At 47.2% G+C, this 22669-nt stretch overlaps 1 protein-coding gene across 1 annotated transcript in view; it reads left to right on the plus strand.

Annotated features, from left to right (window-relative positions):
• The window catches only part of SCARA5 (scavenger receptor class A member 5), a 121518-nt gene extending 109214 nt beyond the window's left edge, over window positions 1-12304 (plus strand). The window contains 3 exon segments of the mRNA XM_047717498.1: window positions 1301-1387; window positions 1390-1497; window positions 10153-12304. Coding sequence (XP_047573454.1) covers window positions 1301-1387; window positions 1390-1497; window positions 10153-10289 — 332 coding nt within the window. The 3' untranslated portion in view covers window positions 10290-12304.
• Window positions 12305-22669: the final 10365 nt, after the last annotated feature.

The following is a 22669-nucleotide window of genomic DNA, read 5'->3' on the forward strand; positions in this document are numbered from 1 at the left end:
TGTCCCCAGCTACTGGGCTGTACAGCAAGGCCACCTGCTGGGAGGGTCTGGATCCTCCCTTGGTTTTCTCTGTTCCCCCGGCCCTCTCCTCCCTGGCAGGTATGACTGCTGGTCACCAGGTCCCAAAAGGTGGAGAGAAATCCAACAATCACACTCCTTTGGGATTTACTCAAATGAGTTCAAAACTGATGTCCACACAAAAACCTGCACAGGAGGGTTTAAAGCACCTTTATTCATAATTGCCAAAACTTGGAGGCACGTGTCCTATAGGAGGTGAATGAATACATAAAGCGGGGCCCATCCAGACCACGGACAGTCTTCAGCGTTCTAAAGAAATGAGCTATTAGGCCACAGAAAGACATAGAGGAACCTAAATGCATACGACTAGGTAAAAGAAGCCAATCTGGAAAGGTTCCATATTGTGTGATTCCAACTGGATGACAGACATTCTGGAAAAGGCAGCACTATGGAGAGGGTAAGAAGACCAGGGGTCACCAGGGGCTGGGAATTGGGGAGAGAGGAAGAGGAGGAACACAGAGGATTTTTAGGGCAATAAAACTACTCCATAGGATACTGTAATGGTTGCATACATGTCCTTAGACATTTGTCCAAACCCATAGAATGTCCACCAAGAAGGAAGGAACCCTAAGGTAAACAGTGGACTCTGGGTGATAATGACGTGTCAAGGTTGGCTCACTGATTATGACAAATACGACCCTCTGGTATGGGCTCGTAATAGTGGGGGGAGGCTTGCTTATGTAGGGGCGAAGAGGAGACAGGAAATTTCTCTGGGAACTTAAAACTGCTCTGAAAAAATGAAGTCTGTCTTTTTTTAAAAGATGTATATATGTATGTATGCATTTGTTTATTTATCTATTTCTTTATTTGAGAGCGAGCTGGCATGTCCACCACAGCAGGGAGCGGGGCAGAAGGGAAGGGAGGGGAGGGGAGACGGAAAGAATCTCAAGCAGACTCCACGCTGATCACAGAGCCCCATGCGGGGCTCAATCCCACCACCCTGAGATCATGATCGGAGCGACAACGGAGAGGTGGAGGCTTAAATGACTGAGCCACTCAGGTGTCCCCCAAAAGGAAGTCTATTAAAAGGAGGAAAGAATGGTAGAAAGAAGCAGGCCGATCAGGGGCCAGGGGAGACCCAGCCGGGTTTGTTCTGGTCTTGGTCTGAGTCCCCTCTGGCCCCTGCAGGGGGTGGGGTGGGGGGTCAGAGGGAAAGCAGGGCAGGTCCCTGGGTGGCCCCAGGAGTGTCCAGAGCACAGCAGTGACTATGGGCTGCTCCCAGCAGGTAGCATGGAGGCCGTGATGATCCGGCTGGTGAATGGCTCTGGGCCACACGAGGGCCGCGTGGAGGTATACCACGAGCGGCGCTGGGCACCGTGTGCGATGACGGCTGGGACAAGAAGGACGGCGACGTGGTATGCCGCATGCTGGGCTTCCGTGGTGTGGAGGAGGTGTACAGGACAGCTCGGTTTGGGCAAGGTAAGCCCTCTGGGGGAGAAGGACCCGGGGAGAGGGCCCAGGAGTCTTCATCGCTCTCCTCCCAGAGCCCAAGTGCCCCCCACAGCAGTCCCAGCAGGGGGCACCTGGCCTCTGCCCCCCATACTTCCTGCAGTGGGAGGCTCTCTGTCCCCCAGGCAAGCTGGCACGTCCTCACACAGTTCTGTTTATTAGAACATTCTTCCTTTCCTTGAATTGACCTCCTTTTATTTCTTGTCTCCTGTCGGATTCCCCTGTGGGCTTTAGTTCTCAGCCCGGCGTCTCAGGTCCAAATCCACTCCCACTTCGCTCTGTTATATTTTTCTGATGGTACACAGCGAGTGTTGAATACTTATATAGTGCCGATTGTGGGCCGGGCTTGGTCCAAAACATGTTACAAATATTCACTCCTTTAACCCTTAAAACACTAGGAAGTAGATAGGGATATCATCCCCATTTTCCAAATGAGGAAGCAGATGCACAGAGAAGTTGAATAACTTGCCCTGGGTCCCACATCTAGCAAATGGCAGACCCTGGGTTCAGACCCTAGCAGGTGGCTTAGGAGGCCAGGCTCTCATCCATTCCACGGGCCGTCCCTGACCGCCTCTGGGTCTTTGCTTCTTCAGATGAGTATTTCCAGTAACTCTGTCTCGTCTTCATGTGACAGGATTTCGAAAGCCTTCACCATCTTGGTTGCTTTCCTTTCAATATGCTCAAGCCCGCCTCCCTTCCTGCCCAGGGTACAAGACACTGTAAGGGAGCGGTGCAGACCTCCTCTGGGCAGATGGCTCATTTGAACCATCCATCCCTTTCCCGCTTTGAGGAGGACAGCTCTGCCCAGCTCCAGTCCCACCCATGGCACTGTGTGTGTCCCTCAAGCTAGCTCTCTGCGTTAGTGCGCTGGGCCACTGTAACAAATAGCACAGACCTGTGGGGCTAAAGCAACAGAAATTTGTTGTCTCACAGTCCTGGAGGCTGGAGGGTCCACAATCAAGGTGTCAGCGGGTTTGGTTTCTCCCGTGGCCTCCGTCCTCAGCTCGTCTGTGGCCGTCTTCTCCTTATGTCTTCACCAGGTCTTCCCTCTGTGTGTGTCAGTATATCTTCTTCTAAGGACAGAGCCATCTTGGATTAGAACCCCCGACAATGGCCTTGTTTTACCTTAATCATCTCTTTAAGGGGCCTGTCTCCACAGTGACATTCGGGGGTGCTGGGGCTTAGGACTTCAACACAGAAGATCGAAGGGAACACAGCTGAGCACAGAGCACTCTGTACCGCGGCCTGCTTGCTGTGAGCACCGCCTGAGCGACACATAAAATGGGGTCACTCGTTACACACCTACCGACATGTGCTAAACATCCATGGCACTACATACACCCCCACACTCAAATACAAAATTCACGTTCACACACGCTTCTTCCTCCATCAGACCTTGAACTCCAAGAAAGCTGTGTGGACTCCCAACTAAAACAACAGTCCCTCATGCACCACGCGCAGGACTCCCCACCCACCCTAGGAGGGTGTGCTGACCCCGTGGCTATGTGATCCTGTTGCTCCTTCACGGTGGGTCTTGGCCTCCCCGTCTGTAACTTAAAAGGGCTTGCAGACTCTGTGATGTGCCTTCCAGCTCAAGCCCCTTGGGACCTGGAATGTTCCTGCTCACCTGTCAGGAGGACCCAAGTTCTGACAGGTGTGGGGAAGGATTTGGAATGGTCCACTAGCACTCAGTTGCCAGGTCCCCCTTGTGACCTGTGGAGGAACAGCTGGCCCGGCCATGGGGCCTCCATGGGTCATGGAGGGAAGACAGGCATGTTCCCTGTCGTGCCCAACACCATGGCTGCCCGACCCACCGTGTCGGGTGACTAAACGGACTCACGGTGTGGCAATGTGGCATGAGGGAAGGGTCGGACGCATTGTCTCCGGAGAGAGAAACAGAGCCACGTGGCACTCTCCACTCCTCAGTCAGCATTCACCTCCTCCCACCAGGGGCTGCTGCCCCTCTGATTCAGAATCCAGCCCAGAGACCTCAGGCACTGTTACAGACTGAATATTTGTCTCTCCCCTGAATCCACAGACAGAAATCCTAACCCCCAGCGTGATGGGATGAGGAGGTGGGGTCTTTGGGAGGCAATCAGGTCATGACATGATAGCACTTGGGTTCTCATAAAAGGGATCCCGAAGAGTTCCCTCTTCCTCCTTCCCCAAGGATACGCGGAGAAGTAGCCAGTCTCCACCCCAGAAGAGAGCCCCCATCAGACCCCAGTCGGCTGGCACTCTGAGCTCCAGAGCTGGCAGAGACCCAAGTCTCTTGTTGAGAAACCGCTCAGTCGATGGTACTTTGTTACTGCCCTCTGAGCCGGTGGAGCAGATCCCAGTGACTGAAAGTGACTCTGGGTACAATTTGTTGTGACAGCTGGCAGAGAGCAGCTGTCCGACCCCGCCCGTCCTGGCCTCTCCACCCAAGGCCAAGGCCGGGGCGCATGGGGAGCTCCCGGAGTGCAGCTCCTCGGAGGCCAGCCCACGGGGAGGCAGCGCTTTCCTCCCACTGAAAGCTTCGGGCCGGATTGCCACCAGCTTTCTTCAAGGAAAAACGCCATCTCCGTTTACAGGAGGAACAGGAACTTGCTTTCCCTTCTTGGCTTCACTGAGGACTCCTTCCTAGTGAGTGGAAGTCCAACCTTGTCAGGGAAGAAGTGGCAGAAACTCTTTCAGAGAAGCCAAGACAGGTCGTTAGGTCTTGGGCGGTGTTAGTCCCAAACAGACCCATGCATGGCCTCTTTCACCCCCCTTGACCTTTGTAGCATGTGACATGTGGAGAAGCCCTGAAATCACCACGTTATTATTGTTTTTTCAAAGATTGATTTATTTATTTGAGGGGGAGAAGGGCAGAGGAAGAGAGAGAGAGAGGGAAAAAAAAAATCTCAAGCCGATTCCTCTCTGAGCAAGGAGCCCAATGCAGGGCTCTATCTCACAACTCTGAGATCATGATCTGAGCCAAAACCAAGAGCTCACTTCCCAAAGGACTGAGCCACCCAGATGCCCCTGAAATCATCACTTTAAACCAGTCAGTGCAAAGTCGGACTCTCTTCCCCTCGCATATCATATCTGCATCGTCATTTCCCCATCATGGTCTAGTCTTATGTGATGTTGGAGACCTCGACAGGTAGGCTGGCCAGGTGTTATAAATGGGCTCACTCACGGTGGGAAGAGAAGGGGCTGACCCAGCTGAGGCTCCTCTGAGTCCTCGCCCGAAGCCAGACTGCTCTGCCTGCTTCCTCAGCAGCTTCTAGGCACCTCCCCTCGGTGGGCACTAGGCTCAGTGCTGGGACACAAGCCTAGTAACCGTCCTTTCCAGCCTCAACACACGCAGCATAGAGGGAAGAAGGGAAGGTGTATTTACTGATTCCCAACAGCATGGGAAGGGCTCTCGTGCTGTGGTGGCTATGGGGGCGGGGGAGGGGATGCCACCTCTCCAGGCATCGCTGGGCTGTGCCTCAGATCGCACTACCCCTCTGACCACAGTGCTCTTTCCCACTAGGGCCCGACTCCTATCTGAGACTGCCCATCCCCAGCCTCAGTCCTCCCAACCCCTGGCCCCTCCCTCCATGGCCTGGCTTCTCTCTGCCCTCTGGATGCTTCCAGCCCTGCCCACCAGGACTGCTGGCGTGTCCCCCATCCTGCTCTCTCCCTCTCCCCACCCGTTCATGTGGCCAGTCCCCGGGTCCCACAGATTTTTACCAGCGTCTGGTAAAGACTCTCCAGTGTCCCTTGATTCTGTCCCTTGCTCTTTGTTCTCGGTGTTCTTGCCTTAGGAGCCCAAGCAGGGTGGAGCAGCGGTTAGGAACTCAGGCTGTGCGTCCAACCGGGTTAGAATTTCCAGCCTGCCCCATCCAGCTGGTGGCCTGGAGTGGATTTTGTCGCCTCCCCCCGCTTGAGCCCTTCCACGTTAGAGGGACTGTGGCACTTGCTCGATGAGATCACGTGTGTCGAGCAGCAAACAGAGTGCGGGCGCCGGTGTGCTCGCTCCTCTGCTCTGTGTTGGGAGGAGGTCAGGTGCCAGGAGGCCTGGGTACAGGGTTGGCCATGGCCCTCCACCAGGTACTTCCTCACCTCCACCTCCAGCCCAGCTCCTGTCACCTCCCTCCTCATGGCTGCCAGAATCCTTTCTAAAATGAGACCCTCCTCCTCTGCCTCCCACCTCCCTCTCACCCCCCAGCGACACCCGGACCCTTGTGTTCTCTGAGCTCCCATGGTTGTTTTGCGTTTCCTTATCTTCCCGAGTTTGGTCTGGCATGCCTTCCCCTCCTTCTTCGTCTAGCTAATTCCTGTTCAGCTTTTAAAATCAGTCCAGTCATCAGCTCCTGAGGGGAGCTCTGCTGGTGACTCCAGCCCCACCCTATTCTGAGCTCCCCTGGTGTCCTGTCTCTATCATGGCACCTCCTCTGATGTGTGTGAGAACATCTTGAGGGCTTTACCTTCACAGTTCCCAAACCCAGGACTGTGACTCGGACTTCATGGGTACCTGAAGGGAGGGAGGGAGGAAGGGCGGGGGGGACAAGGGATGGAAGAAGGAAGGAACTTCTGTGCCCACCTAACCTGAGTCCTTCCCAGTAGAATACAAGAAACTTCCAGTCCCTGGCCCTTCTCTTAAGGGTCTGGCACCATGGAAGTTTCCCTGGATGGGGCTCAATCATCAAAGTATCTGTTTCTCTGGGGAAAGAAGCACTGTGTGGGAGAATCTTAAAGGTGTTTTTCAATTTTGAATAGTTGAAGAGGGAAGAAATGCAGATGGAGAAGATGGCGGGGGAATGGGTGGAAGGAGGTCCAAGAAGACAGGGGAGGAACCACACGTAGCCCAGCTGAAGGTAGTCTTGGATCTGCAGAGAAAATCTTTCTGGAAGACAGACAGACAGAAGACAAAGTGAGGTTGGGCCCAGATGCAGACAGGTTTGTAGGTGAGAGTGCAAGGGATGGAACTGGGAGTGTTCAATTCCAGTCATATTATTACCTCTAAGACAAGATCCAAATACTGGGAGACGGCTTTGTGCATGAGTCAGCAAACATGAGAGGGCCGGGTAAATAAATATTTTAGACTTTGTGGGCCAATAGTTTCTCTCACTACTCTACTCCACTCTTGTAGCAGGAAAGCAGCCATAGACAAAACATAATCAACCAGCTGGGGCTATGTTCCAATAAAATTTCATTTACAAAAGCAGACAGTGAGCCAAAGTGGCCCACAGTTTGCCACCCTTGGCCTGGTGTTCATGCTGGGCACTGCATCCCCGTAAGGCACGAGTCCCAGATTGCCTGCAGCTCAGAGGCCTGGGTCATGATGTCCAGCCTTTAATCATTATGGGACAAGTCACTTAATCTTTCTGAGTTTTCCCATCTCTTAAATATCTATTAGATAAACCATCCTCATTACCTCTGTGTGAGGCTCTGAGGGGAGCCTGAACTTAGTCCTTCTATTAATATTACTGCAAATAAACATGTAGAAGCTCAAAAGTTAGTTCTGTGGGGCAGAGATTTTTATTGTTGTTCTATCATTTTTTTGTTTGTTGATGTAGTCCAAACACCCAGAATAGCACTGAGCTTGGAATAAACCCTAAGTATATGTTGAATGAATGAATGAACAATTGAATGAATGAGGAGGATAAAATAAAATCTCCACCTACTCATTCCCAACAATATCACCTTCAAGCAGCCCCTAGTGTCTGAGTGTCAGAAGACCTGGCCTCTGATCCCGACTTTGCCTCCTCAAGATAAAATGTCACCCTACTGTTTCCTTTTTCTGACCCCAACAGTGGGGTACAGAGCACCCTACCCTGCTTAGTTATCCCAGGGCTTTGTTCGGGAGCTTGTGGAGACATCTATGTGGAATTACAGACCTCATCTAGAGAATGGCTCCCCAGACTTGAATGCGTGTGTAAATCATGGAGATCCTCTTTAAAAGATTCTGATTCAAGTCTGGGCAAATGCAGACCTCTGATTTCTAACAAGCTCTGAAGGTCATGCTGACCGCTCCTGGTCTTGGGGCCACACTTTAAGTCCTCAGATACCAGTTCTAAAGCTAAAGTGACGATTGGTGCATAGAGTGGGATTTCCAGGCTCTGACATGGCAAACAGCGGGGCTGGTTCTCAGGTTAACCGGCCGTCGCTATCCAGCGCTGTTGATTTAATGACCCTACTCTTATTTTATGACCTCTTCATGACTGAACAATAGCCCGAACTCCCTGGCAAAAACACCCACCAGAGTTTGAAGTTTCCTGAGCCTATGTATGCATTTGCATGGGTTACCTTGGGCCTGTTCTGTATTTGTCTGGTTTCCTTTACTGGCTTCTTTATTTGTTTTGGGTGTGACTAATCCCACAGAGCTCTTGGGCCTGCAGGCTTTTCCTGGGTAATTTGTAAACTGATGTGTTTTCCAGGAGACATTTAATCTGCAAATTATTGCTGGGCCTCAAAGGGCTTATTGTGTAAGATGCACAGGGTATCCTGGCCAGCGAAGAGGCTCTTGTGATGAAGCAACGGCCAAGAGAGCGGAAGGAGGCCTTTCGTCCTCCCAGCTCTGTCCCCACGTTCACCAACCGCTCAGCCATCCCATGACAGACCCTGGAAATCTCTGCGTAACGAAAATTCTTCTAAACTACATAGCTCCAGCGGTAGACTTTGTGGGCAGCAAAATGGGTTCGATGTTTCCTGGATGTTCTTTGTGAAGAGAATTCTCCCATGCAGTTCAAGAGAGCATGGCGGTTTGAAGGTTTTTGTAGTTGTCCGGACAGTGCCTCTGAAAGGAGAAGTTGTCTGGGTGCTAAGAGATGGGGCGAGGAGGAGACAGGGCTAGTGCCAATCCCTGAGCTACCTTTTTTTATCTACCTTTTGGTAGATTTCAAAGCCCTTTAAAAATCAGGAACAATTTATTGCCTCATCCGACTTGCTCGGGTTGATGCTGCTAGTTTGTGACCTTTGACCTCATGCTTTTGGAGGCCAGCTCATAGACCTAACGAGCTAGGGTCCTAGAATATACCTGGTTTTAGCACTGAATTTCTCACATCTTGGGAAACCCTTCCCAGTTTTACAACTGAAATGGGTCCCAGGGGCTGGGAGTTGAATCAAGATCTATCCTACTTACTGTAGATCCCTACTTCTCAAACTTCAGTGCATAACCTCTTGGTTAAAATGTAGATCCTGGTTCAGTATTCCTAGGTGGGCCCCAAAGTTCTGCATTTCTAATAAGGTCTAGATAATGCTGATGCAGCTAGTCCAGGACCACACTTGGAGCAACCAGGCTCTAGGCCACTGCTTCTATGGGTGTCCTAAGGCTCAGTCATATTTCCAGAGGGCTCCCAAATGAGCTCCCTTCATCTGGGGCCCAGCATGGCCCTCAGCACAGAGAACACGCCAGAACCATGAGTGATGGTCCTGCCAGTTGATCAGTGGGGGCTCCAGGTGACTTGTGGTGCAGCCCACGCCCCTCTCCATTGACCCCTCGGGCCCCAGACAGGCCCTCTCTATTCCCTCCTGGGGCCTCACCCAGCTGTCCTATTTCTCTGACATTCAATGAAGAACTTCAATGCCGGGGCGCCTGGGTGGCTCAGTGGGTTAAGCCGCTGCCTTCGGCTCGGGTCATGATCTCGGAGTCCTGGGATCGAGCCCCACATCGGGCTCTCTGCTCAGCGGGGAGCCTGCTTCCTCCTCTCTGCCTGCCTCTCTGCCTGCTTGTGATCTCTCTGTCAAATAAATAAATAAAATCTTTAAAAAAAAAAAAAAAGAACTTCAATGCCAAGTTTCTAGCTCCCAAGGCTCTGGAACATTCCTGGGAAAGCTAACTAAAGCGTGCTATCAGACCAGCAAGGGTGTCCCCTTAAGATCTGGGTAAACAGACTAGCTGTGGGCAAAACTCCAGTAGATTGTCTTAGGGACCTTACACTTTGGGAACTGACCTAATTCCTTCTGATTAGGGATGCTTCTGCCTGTCATTAAATAAATGTTTGACTATAATGTTAAATTCGGGGATCCCCTGCCATTCTAGCACCACTATTTTGGGCTCGTAGGATGGAACCATCTGCTGTAAATTTCAAAACATCGGAGGTAATGCTGACACTGACCTATTTAGATATGGGGCACTGACTCTGTCTCATCTAGGATCTGTCGGACATTGTCCCTCAGAGTAAGGCAATGCTTGAGTATTCATCAACAAAGCCTGATAGAAATTACATCTCAAAAGCCATGAGGTGTTGCAACTAAAGCATGGACCATACCAACTTGAACTTGACTTCAGATCCTGCCACTTAGGAGCTGAGCAACCAAGCACCAATTGCATCCTGAGCCTCAGCCTTCCATCTATAAAATGGGTGCAGTAATGTTGATCCCACAGCTCCATGATGGGGATGGAGGAGGATCAGGTGTGAGATGTCTGACATGTAGGATAAATACTGCCATCACCCCAGTTACTGTTATCCTGGCCTCAAGAAACTGAGCCTAGAAAATGAGTATCTGATCTTGGTGGGGTGGAGAGGGCAGGCAGGCACCACTATATTTGAGAATTGCTGGCAGAGCCTGGGACACTCTCATCAAGAACAGACATGGCAATGCCCCTTTTGTCTTCTGTCCTGCTCTCCCACATGTCTGCTAAGAAACCGTGTTGACTTGTCCCCACAGGCACAGGGAGGATTTGGATGGATGACGTCGCCTGCAAGGGCACGGAAGATTCCCTCTTCCGCTGCAGTTTCTCCAAATGGGGGGTGACAAACTGCGGGCACGCTGAGGATGCTGGGGTGACGTGCAACAGACACTGAGAGTGGGCGCGGTCCACCGTTGGGCCCTGCTGCCGAGCCTCCTTCCTGCATTCCTGGGGCGGAGTCATCACTTGGGACCTCATCTCTGCCCTCCCCAGCCTGGCAATCCCCGGACTCCCATATCCCTGTCCCAGGACCATGGTGGCCTGTCGTCATTCTCCTCTTGGACATTAGCTCCAAAGTGCAACTCTGGGATCTACTGCCTGTCTCTCCCTCTACCAGGGTCCCTGCCTGTGATGCCCTGGTCAACTGGACAGTCATTTTGCCCAGTCTTCCCAGCACCATGCATCCACCGATACCCATGCTCACCTTTGGTCTGTCACTTCAAGGCTGAGAGTCTGCTGGAGAGAAATTCAGCAGGTGGAGACAGGAGGGAGGCCCAACAGGTCATTTACTCTGCAGAGTAATTCCCTTAGTTAGGCCAAGAGTTTCAACATCTTCCTTCCCAGCAAGAGACTATACCAAATGACTCATTCTTTCCTCTTTGCCTCTGCACACCATTGGTTAGTTCAGGAAGTGACAGAGAGGACGTGCCCTCACGTAGGAGGGAGAGGGAAATGACAGCCTCTGCACGAGACAGCCTGGCTTTGGAGAAGGGCAGTGACACTGACATCCACGGAGACTATTGCGCATACTACATAGTATCTTGGGTGCTAAATTCATTTATCCACTTTGCAGCATTCCCACAAGGTTTGTTAGCTGGGGTAAGACCTTACCTCTAGGTAGCACTCAGCTGACCCGTTCACCTGGCCAGTAAGCTGGAAGATTGAGAATGACTATAACCATTGTTTCTACCCGAATGCTAGCGTGTCTTTACTAGGCTTGAGCAGGGAGCTTGGGGTATAAGGCATGTGGGACAACAGGGTTCCATACTCCAAACCTACAGAGTATAAAATCAGACATGGACTGGCTTCCAGGCCAACCGCTGACCTAGGAGGAAGGCTTATTTGGAGGGTGACATGGGGGCTGTCTGGGTTAAACTGAGACCAATACTCAGCCTTCTGGCAGTCAGGGTTAAGGCCAAGTTACTTGAGTCTCGGAGCTGTTTGGAGGCGATGGTATTGAAGCTTCCAGGATGCTTTGGGTGTGCTCCTGTGATCAGGACACATGTCCTAGTGGATCCTGTAGGGAGATGGGGATTCCCTATCACCTCTGGCAGAAGAAGGTGCCATTGGGCTCTGCTAGTCCTCAATCGGCTCCATTCTCCTAGTGACAGGGAGATCATATTCTGCTTCTGACAGGAGGAGGAGGTCAAAGCAAGCCATATACATGTTCTAGGACTAGAGAAGTTACATGGTAGTAAGTGGGCACAGACACCTCCCTTGGGGAGTCACAGACTGAGGCAGGCCTTAGATACACAAATACCTGTCACATGGGGTGAGCATCAGCTTGGCTGGGGAAAGTGACACCTGGGACCCTCCAGGTGTAGGACCAGCAAAGTTCCTGGCGGACAACTAAACCAATATGTGCTATTGGTGGTTTTTTGCTTACAATATGCTTGTTATCCATTAATGTCCTAATGATCAGAGACTCTCCTGATCAATTGCTATGTTTACATAACACGCATGTACTCATGCATCTTTTTCCAGAACCAATATATGTATGCATATATAAACACGGCACTCTTTACTACATAGCTCAGAGCATTGCAAAGTTTGTGTTAAAAAAAAAAATACTGAAGGTAGAAAGATGTCATGTTGAACAAAATAAATTCCAACTCAGTTCTGTGGCAAAGAAGTCGGCTGTTTCCCATCAATGAAGACCCATAAAACTTTCTTACTTGGTCTTTTCATTTGGGGAACACAAGTCTCGTTTTACATCAAATAAAAATCACAAAGATAAGTGAATCGAAAAGTCTTTAATCGAAAAGTCTACTAGTTTACATATTTACTTAAAAGGACATGGAAATAACCATGGACCTGGATTTCAGGGACTAAAAGAAATTAGGCCTGGCCTAAAATACATAAGACCTTTTGTAAGAAAGAATTTCAATAAAGCTAAGAACATGTCACTAACAACTTTTGTGTCCCATTCTTTCTCCTGAAATTCTGGTGAGTGTGGGAAGGACTGGTAAAAACTGGATGGTCTAATTATTTCTCACTGGGGATTGGTAGAATGGGCAGCTTATGAGAAGCTGCTTTCAGGGGTGCCTTGGGTGGCTCAGTTGGTTAAACTTCTGACTCTTGGTTTCAGCACAGGTCATGATCTCGGGGTTGTGAGATCAAGCCTCATGTCAGGCTCTGTTCTGGGTGTGGAGCCTGCTTGGGATTCTCCCTCTCTCCCTCTCCCTCTGTCCCTTTCCCCTACTCACTCTCTGTTGCTCTCTTAAGAGAGAGAGAGAGAGAGAGAGAAGCTGTCTTTGTACTTCTGGAGGACAATAAACACAGTCTAGACCAAGAACATGGTGGAACATGACGTCTCAAGCCTTAGTAGGTAATCTAAGGAAAGTGTCCCAGGCAACAGACATCAAGGCCCAGCTTATAGGAGAATTGCATTTTTATTCAGTCAAGGAAAGAACACCTATTTCCTCACATCTCCAGAGTTCTTACTTAGGAATGAAAGGGTACTTACTATAATTATCTTCCCTCTGTCATAACCAGAACATTGTCCAAAACTGCTTGAGACATATAATTTCAAACATTGGACAACGTGGAACAACAAGACTGTGATCCTTGAGAAATGACAACAAGTGAGGTAAGCCTACCCTGACTTGAGCTCTCTGTCCAACTGTGGCAATACTTGAGGGAGCCCTGAGTCCAGAATCTCAATAAGGTGAAGAACAAAGATTGGAGATAGGGGAGGCCAGGGTGGCTGGAGTTTGCAGGGCATGGTGTCAAGAGTAGAGAACATACATAGAAATTTCCAGATAGGTTCATAGGGGTGTCAGCTGAATAACAATCTGTGTGAAGCCCATGAGACCAGCTAAAACAGCTTCTGAGGAAAGTACCATTATCAGAGCTCAGGCAAAGCTGAGAATCATTTGAGTTCCTTCCAGGCTGAGTGGGAGAATTACCTAGGGGACTCAAAGTCCTTCTTGAAAGCTCTTTAGCCTATTTTAGTTGGGGGAGGGGAGGGTGAGCTGGTAGAGAGGGATAAATAACAAAGCTGCAGTCAAAAACCCCACCTCCGCCCCCAAAAGGAGTGGAAGTTGGAGGGAAAGAAGAAAAGGAGGGAAGGGAGTGGGGTATTCTATGGAGGGTTGAAGGGAGAACCATTCCAAGAAGAGAAAGACAAGTGATTCACAACATTTGACATTTTAATAGAAATGTTAGCATGACTGTCATAATGCAACTGGAGACATTAAGGGGTGCTTAGGTTGGAGAAAGTTGTGGATCCTTTCCACATACGCGAGTCCACTAGAGTGGTTGGCTTAACTACCGCACACATAGGCCCCAAAGGTTGGTTCTCACCAGCATTTGAGATGAGGACATTAGTGGCGCCTTAGGGATATTAGGGCAAGAAAGAGAGAGACCACTGCCCTCCTCCATGAGGACTGTTCCTAGTACGCTGGCTGAGAGAAGCTGAAGAGGAGCAACGAAGAAATAAAATAAAATTACAGAAAATAACAAACGCCTTAAAACAGACAAGTCACCAAAACAGAAGTCTTGGTCTCTTCAATAACCACTTGAGTTGAGTCCCAAAGAGCTGAAAAGCATTCCCTGGGCTCCTTGCCTGGCCCACTTCCCTCTCAGTCCCACCTATGTCCACACAGGGGTGTCTTTGTGGACCAGACCATTTGGTTCCTGCCCTCATGGAGCTTACATTCTAGCTTTTATCCTTTTTTTTTTTCCTCAAGATTTTACTTATTTGAGAGAGAGAGTGCACAAGAAGGGGAGTGTCAGAGGGAGAAGCAGACTCTCTGCTAGGGAGGGAGCCCGATGTGGGACTTGATCTGGGGATTCCAGGATCATGACATGAGCCGAAGGCAGTTGCTTAATGCACCGAGCCACCCAGGTGCACCTGGCTTTTATCCTTTTAACAGGCTTTCGGCATGACATTAACCATACAGAATAATAATGTCCCCAACAAGAACTGTGCAGCTGAAAGGGACAGTAGTTGTTTGCCAAGCTATTAACACAGAACACATATGCTTCAATTGTTTAAAAACGCATCTTCCTTGCTAGTGAGATAATAGTAGCAAAAGTGACACTGGTTATACAAATTATCATCAATAGGAAACGGGGAAGAGTAAACGGTAAGTTGTCATGCCATTTGTTCAAAATCGTAGTAGATAAGCAGAGATCGTATGAAGGAAACCATGGCAAACCTCCCTAGAGCATTTACCTTCAAGGCTTTACAAGAATGAACCCCGGTGGGCGCCTTCATGGTTCAGTGGGTGGTCTGCCTTCTCCTCAGCTTCCCTGCTCAGCAGGGAGCCTGCTTCTCCCTCTCCTTCTGCCCTTCCCCCCAGCTTGTGCTCTCTCTCTCAGGTGAATAAATAAAAAATCTTCAAAAAAAAAAAAAAAGAATGAACTCTCTGAATTTTTAAGCACTGGTTCTGTTCTAATCATCCCAATTCTCTGGGGGTGGCGGGGAGACTGAGGTCCTGGGAGGATCATCCCATGCAGAAGTTAGGATTTGAATCCAAGAGATCTTAAACACAACACCAACTGTGACAGAAGCAGTCATGGTACAAGCATTTGAAGAGGTTAATCCGAGGATGGTGGAAATGGAGATCATAGCTCAATTATGAGTACACAATATTTCCACCCTTGAGTCAGTATCCTGCTTACTGAAATACACAGTTCTCTATTCGGTTACCTACACTAAAATGATCCCAATGAACCCCCACAGAGGGAACTCACAGCAAGCCCTTTAACAAAGACCAACCCACACAGAACAATCACAGACTTCCTCTGACCCCCAGTGGACTCTCTCAAGAGGCTGGAGACTCCTCCTTCCTGGCTGATTCTGGAAGATCTCAGGTTTTCAGAGCCTTTGAAGGAGTCAAGAGAGGGTGAAGTTACAGAGCTCCTAGGCTCTGTCCTCCTGCTACGTCATTAAAGGAGTCCATCTGTGATCCAAAATGCTTTGCATGTCTTTCTTTCTCTACCCATTTTACTCAGCACCTTTGGTCTTTCTGAAATGATTCCTAAAATCTTCCCTCACAGCAAAGGATTTCAACCCAAATCATTTTTGAGTATCATTTCTTCCTTCTTTACACTAGTTTTACATATTTATTTATGCTTGTATCACAAATCAGACTGAAGAGGAAGTTGTTTGACATTTGGAACTATATAACCTTATGCAAAGAAGAATGTCAAGCAGGTCCCACCACAGCACACGCTAATCATTTCCCAAATCAAGATTAAGAACCATTTACTATTTATGCTGAACAGATTTCCTGGGCCATCCAGTTCCAATCAGACAAATATCTTATTCCTTCCATGTGTTTCTGAGACATAGTGCATGAGCATAGAAAACCAGAAAGTTATATTATATGTTTAAAAAAATAATAAAATTTAAATTAAAAAAAAAAAAAAAAGAAAACCAGAAAGTTAAGGACTCTTTCTTAAAGTCCAATCTTTTGAGGTCCTTCCCGGATAGCTTATTCCTGGACAGTAGAAGGCAAAAGGCAGATGGGATGTCTCCCCATTTACAGAGAACAAGGTATGCCAGAAGAGAGTGGTGTCAGAGTAGAACATGAGCTTAAATGGTGGGAGAAAATGGGCTTGAGGGTCTCAGTCAGTTAAGTGACTGCCTTCGGCTCAGGTCATGATCTCATGGTTCCGGGATTTTGCCCCAAGTTGGGCTCCCTGCTCAGCAGAGTCTGCTTCTCCCTCTGCCCCTCCCCCTGCTCATGCTCACTCTCTCTGTCTCTCTCAAATAAATAAACGAATAAAATCTTTTTTTAAAAAATGGTAGGGGATAAAATTGGTTTACAGTAGGAAATTCAGAACAGGAGTTGGGTTTGTTAGAGATGATGAAACCAAGTTTTTGGTGAGGAATTAGAGTTTTAAGTTAGGAACCAGAAACTTTAAATTCAGTGGTATAAACAAACCCATAGAAAGACAATTAGAGAGGGAGATGAACCATGAGAAACTGTGGACTCTGAGAAACAAACTGAGGGTTATGGGGGGGGGGGGGTGGGGAATGGGTGATTCTGGTGGTGGATATTAAGGAGGGCACGTATTTCATGGAGTGCTGGGTGTGGTGCATAAACAATGAATCTTGGAACACTGAAAAAATAAAATAAAATTAAAAAAAATAAGTAAAAACAAACAAACAAAAAAAGAGACTCAATTAGAATCAGGGCTCTTATTATAAATAGCAGGAGGCCCTCTCCTACAGTCAACTTCTTGTCTACAATTTCAGGCAGTAATACCTTCTAATGGCAAGATTCCTCATGTAAGAAACTGGATGTTTGAGAATGTTGTTTGGTGATTGTTTCGTATACTTAGTTGACTAATCTCCTAGGACACTGTGCTTTCATTTAGGATCATCTCCCATCAGACGCCTTAAGATGAGCTTTCATTGGAACGACACTGGCAATATAAAATCCAGAGCCATGAGCTTTCTATGCATTCTAGTAAATGTCAAACCAGTAGTCTTTATTAAAACAGTTACATAGAATATTTGCTCATTGCACTAAAATGATGACCGTAACAAGCAACATTGGACGAACTGTCCAGTCACGTACCTGCTTCTCTCAGTGTGGCGTAATGCCCACTCAAACTCTCACCTTTTACAAAGATTCCGTAGTGATTCCTTGCCTCCTTTAGAGTGCAAAACCTTGAACCTATGGACCTGGGATATCAGACCAGCTTGGCCTCCAAAGCCCTTGGTACTTTGCAATGGCCACTCTGAACGTGTGTGTCAATGATGAAGTTCATATTCTCTCAGCTCCAAACCCATCCTAACGCTCAGCTTAGGAATCCTTTGTGATCCCCAGCAAACTTCCTCTTTGTGTACTTCCTCTTTGTGGGCTCCCTGTGGTCCTCTTCACGTAGGCAGCACCAGAGGGAGACTGCGAAGCCGGAGGACAGAGAAGGACTTGATCCTGTCTGCTCCTCTCTGCCATTCCAGGGAGAAACCTGTTTCCTCTCTGAGCTTTTCTTGCTGGCTTGAGGTTTTTGTAAGCATCACCCCAGCAAGACATCTTCCCAGAGCATCTGGGGGACCTTCCTGTAACGTCAGCTGGATCTAGAATACAGTTCTCCCAGGACTGTAGAACCAAATTCGTCACGGCCTCTCAGAGACACCAGCACTGTCCACTGGGATCCCGTCCAGGGCTCTGTGCGGCAGCTTGGCAAGACCCTTCTCTAAGGCTCCCCCTTAGTTCCCCTGGTTCTCCTAGCTACAACGGATGGTGGTTGCTTCCTACAGTTGCTACCACCATGGTCTCATAGAATTCCCCTTTAGCACTTTCAGTTTCCTGGTTAACAGCTTTTTATCTTGAATATTCTTTCAAGTAACTGGTATGGCTTTGCCCTCTGGCTGGACCCCGATCGCTGTACAAAGCATAAAAAATCATTGCCAGGGACTCCTTCCTTTCAAGATAGCCACCGAAAGCCACCATTTCCTCTGGCCAAGTTGCATTTTTAAACACTTAAACAATCAAAAAATAAAACACAAAACCCCAAGATTTTGATAAACAGCAATAAGTAAGATTGGCTCTCCCTTCATTTGGACTCAAAGAAGTGGAATTGAAATGCAGGAAGTACTTACAACTTGCAAGGTTGTATTGCATTGATTGCAAAGCAATCAATGAAAGCAAAGCAATCAATGGCCTTAAACCAGTTCTGTAGGTTAGTTTTCCCATTTTATAAAGAGAGAGACCTTGAGAAAAGGTAGTAACGACCCCAGGGTGACAACCAGTTAGTGGCAGAGTTGGGACTTAACACTCAAGATCTAAATCCAAAGGCATCCCATGTTGCCTCCACAAGCTAGATGGCATGGACCCGTCACTTCTCAAAGGCAAGGAAATGAGTTAATTGAAACTGAATCCATATAGTACAGTTCTAGAACACAGGAAAGCCAGTCTTAACAATGAAGAAAACAGCATTCTTTCCCTCCAGAAAGCTCTCACTCTAGTGGGAAAAACAAGATAATGCCCATGTGGTCTTCATTAGTGCAACCCCAAGGAGTAGGGGAAACTGCAATGGGCTAATAACGGACCTCTCTTCTGGCTGGTGTGAGGAACAGTGATCCTTGGACAAACAGGTCATTACCAGCTCTTCTTCGGTAGTTGATAATTGACTCTGATATGGAATATCAAGAATGTGGAATGTGAGAGGGGAAGAAAAGGAAAGGAAATCGAGAAAGGAAAGGAAACTCTACTTATTGGATACCTAATAGCTGACAGTGTTGCTACATGTTTCACTTATGTGAAACATAAGTTTATTTATTAATTTATTAAATAAATCCTCACAGCTACCCTAAAGGAGTAAAATATTATTATTCCCATTTTACAGATGTAAAAACGCAAGCTCAGTAGAGTCAAGTAACTTGCCCTGGTGTCATGTAGCTTCAAAGGGGTAGAGTTGGGTTTTAAGCTCCTGTCTAGATGAAGGCCAGAGCCACAGGCCTCGAGTACAAGATGTTGAACCTGAGAGATTTTAGGAAACGATGCTTACCCTTGGTGCTTCTGGCTCTCCGTAAAGCAAGATGGAAGATAGGAAGTTGATAAACCAAGCATCTTATGCCTCATCGATGCCTCGGCACACTGCTGATGCTACGGAGAAGGAGATAGGAGTTCCTTAGGGTAAGCAAATTAGATTCAGTCTCTCGCTGACATTTGTGTTACCGAGTTAGGAAGGGGGAGACTGTCTGTTCTTCGGTAGCTTTGGAATGTAGAATAAGGAAGAACTTGCTGAAAATTAAGCAAACGGGCATTTATTTGGGCATCAGAATTGCAATTTCAGGAGACAGAGACTCAGGTAGAAACCTAAACCTGTGTCTGAGGATGACAGAGAGAGGTAGAGTAATAAGGCAAAAGGTTACAAGAGTAGTTCTCCTTGAGCTCCACTATGCAAAACAGGATTGAAATTAGATCAAGTGGGGTTGTTTGGGCTAATATGCAAATGAGGGACTGAAGCTTGTTAGCTGAAATGACCCCTTTTCAGAGTGAGGAATGGGGGGATCCAATTGCCAGGGTAAAGAGGAGGTCAAGTCCAGACTGAGGGCTTGTGGCTGTCTTTAAAGTTCTAAAAAGTTCCTAACTCTTCCTATGAGGACGTGCATCAATTGTTCCCATATGGCCTCCTGACCCTACTTTTAAAAAGACTCTCTTAGCTCTGGGCTTGCTTGCTCCTTTTTGAAATCTTCTTTTACACTAGTGAAGAGTACGTCTATCAACCTATGGTATATCCATCCCACTCTTACTCATAGCCCATCATGAATACACCCCGAATCCAAATATTGCTGCAAAACCTGTCTTCACTGCCTCTGATTGCTGATGCGTGGGCCAAAGCTATCTTGGATGGTCCCCCTCATGCCTTCTGTTCACAGAGAATGTAAACACCAACACATCTCTGTTGTTTATCTCGACTGGCATTATGCTGGCATATGCTAAAAGATCCCCTCCCTGCCAGAAGGCAAAGCAGGGAGGAAATAAAGGGGATGGAGGTGCTGAAAACCCCACCCTGCGGATAGTAGTACTTCTGAGCTGCATAGGTGAGGCAGGCCTGTTAGTAAATGAACAGTCCTCCCGAACAAATACATTCAAGGTCATGTAGGGTCTCTATTCAAGGTATATAACAAGAGCTCCTTACACCTCTTAACAGCCAGTTAATTGACCCTTCCCCTTCTTTTCTTTTCCTTCCTCCCCTTAAACAGTCTATGCTGTGCCTCATGTATATTGAGAAGCCTAATTTATATTAAGAAACTAAATTATGGTCTACTTTTAGGTTTCTTAACTTGTGTAATAGCTGGAAATAACACATCCAGATGCTTATTGAACCTTTTCCTGAAGACAGGCACTCTGCCAGGTTCTGGAAACATAAAGTTATAAAAGACAGTCTGTTCCAGCCAGGTCTCAAATGAGCCACTCACTACTTGATCTAATCAGCTGTGGCCAAGCTAGAGGAACAATGAGAGAACACAGACACATGTTGGACTCCTCTACCTTTGCGTTAAAGTTTCTGGAAAACTCAGATGAAATATAGATGAAATTGAAGTGAATTAGAGATAATTTTTCAGTGCCAAAAAAGCCATCAAGAACTTGAATAGTGCAATGATTCTCTAAAGAAATAGAATCTGCAGATGGTTTAATAGGTAGCTCCAATTAACATTCAAAGAACAGAGCTTGCAAGTCTTATACAAGTACTTCCAGAGAAGGGTAAAAGAGGGAACATCCCTCAACTCATTTGATGAAACTTGGACAACCTTCATGACAAAAACAAGGCAAAAATGTATGAAAAAAGGAACAATTAGAGGCCGATCTCACCCATCACATAGAGCAGATATCTTAACAACATATTAGCAAATGGAATCCAGCAGGATGTAAAACACATTCTACATGATGCCAAGTTGGAGTTTATCCTAGGAATGCAAACTTTGTTTAACCTTAGAAAATCATTACTGTAATCATCACTTCAAACAGACCTAAAGGAGAAAATGTGTAATGGTTATCTCAATAGATGAGAGAAAATCCAATATTTGTTAATAATGAGAACTCTCTGCAAACAAGGATAGATGGGAACTCTCCTAAAGGTATTCATCAGAAGCCTGTAACACACATACTTAGATGCAAATATTGGTAAGGTTCCTTTAACATCAAAACAAGGTAAAAATGTCAAGCTATCTCTGCAAACTCTCAGCAACACAACAGACCTCTTAGCTGGCGCAGTGAGAAGAGAAAAAGAAATTAAAAGTATGAGGACTGAAAGAAAGAAACAAAGCTAAGTATTGTAGATGACATGATCTTTTTTTTTTTTTTTTAAAGGCTCCCTGCTGAGCAGAGAGCCCGATGCGGGGCTCGATTCCAGGACTCCGAGATCATGACCTGAGCCGAAGGCAGTGGCTTAACCCACTGAGCCACCCAAGCGCCCCAGATGACATGATCTTTACACAGAAAACCCAGACTACAGCTGAATCATTAGAATTAATATGGGAGTCAAATGGAGATCAAAAGAGAGGTAAACGTGCAGTCCTTCGTTCTGTGGTCTGTTCACTTTCAGGTGTACTCCTAATTCTGAAATTTTACAGAAATGAAAAGTTATAATCCAGTGTTAATTGTTAAGCTCCTCAGAAGATACAAATAGCAGCTGATTGCTTCCATGAAATGTTGAAACAGATGGACTTATCGCCAAAACTTTAGAGCACAGGCCATCTCTCTAGCTGTGCCATGGTCCACTGCCCACTCTCCTACCCCCTCCACTCTCTCTACCTGACAGGCTCAATGCCATTGCCTCTGCAGAGAGAGCTCTTCCTCCCCTGCCCCACTCCCAACCCTCACTAGTACTATCCTTCAGGTCTCAGCACTAGAGTATGCCCCCTTTATAATCAGCTACTCTGCTCCCCAGCTCTTTCCCTTCCATACTCCTGTTCCCATTTGTCCATTGTCCTAATTCCCTCAGTAGACCGTCAACTCCACAAGGGCAAGAACTAGTTCTCCACTAGGTCATGAACACCTGCTAGAGGGCCCTGCAAACACTGGATGCTTACTACCTGAGAAAGAAAGGAAGATAGAGAGGAAGGAAGACAAATCTCCTTTCTGCACTAGAGAGAGAAGAAATGTTGTATGTTGTATGTTAGGGGCTGGGTAGACAGATGGCAGATGGTTGGGGGGAGAAGCCAGTGGGGCTTACCTTCTGGGGAAACATTCTCATCCCACAGTATTTTAGAATATTATTATTTCTAAAGTCCATATTGCCCAGTAGCAGTTTCCCAACCACAGACATAATGGGATCCTCTCTAGAAATTCCATTATCTAATTTGTTATTACTGGTGACTTTGCATTGCTGGAAAAAAATATCGGTAGGCAGAAATGTTAAAATTCCCAAATAAATATCTCAATGGTGAATAACTACAGTTTGACATCATTCATTGGGCAGAAAATTTGATTATAATTAGGGGAGCCACTTGGTAAAATAGAAAGATTATGGAATATGGAATTAGAAGACCTGGATCCAAGTCTTAGTTCCTCAACTTACTGAATGAACCTCCAGCCTCAGGATCATATCTAGAAGCCGGGATATTCTTACACACCCTATATTATGAAGATTCAGAAATACACATTAAATCACAAGTCTTTTACAAATTCTAAAGGGCTATGCAAATAATGACATTTATATAATAACTTGGAACACTTTGGCCTTTGGTTACTGGAAAGATGGTCATTCCAATTTAAAATTATAGGAAATTGATGGATAATGTGATTACAATACAAATGCCCTATTAAATAAATAAATTCTGGGACCTAATAAACCCTATTTCCT

This window comes from Lutra lutra, chromosome 2, assembly GCF_902655055.1.
Source record: "Lutra lutra chromosome 2, mLutLut1.2, whole genome shotgun sequence".
Lineage (NCBI taxonomy): Eukaryota > Metazoa > Chordata > Mammalia > Carnivora > Mustelidae > Lutra > Lutra lutra.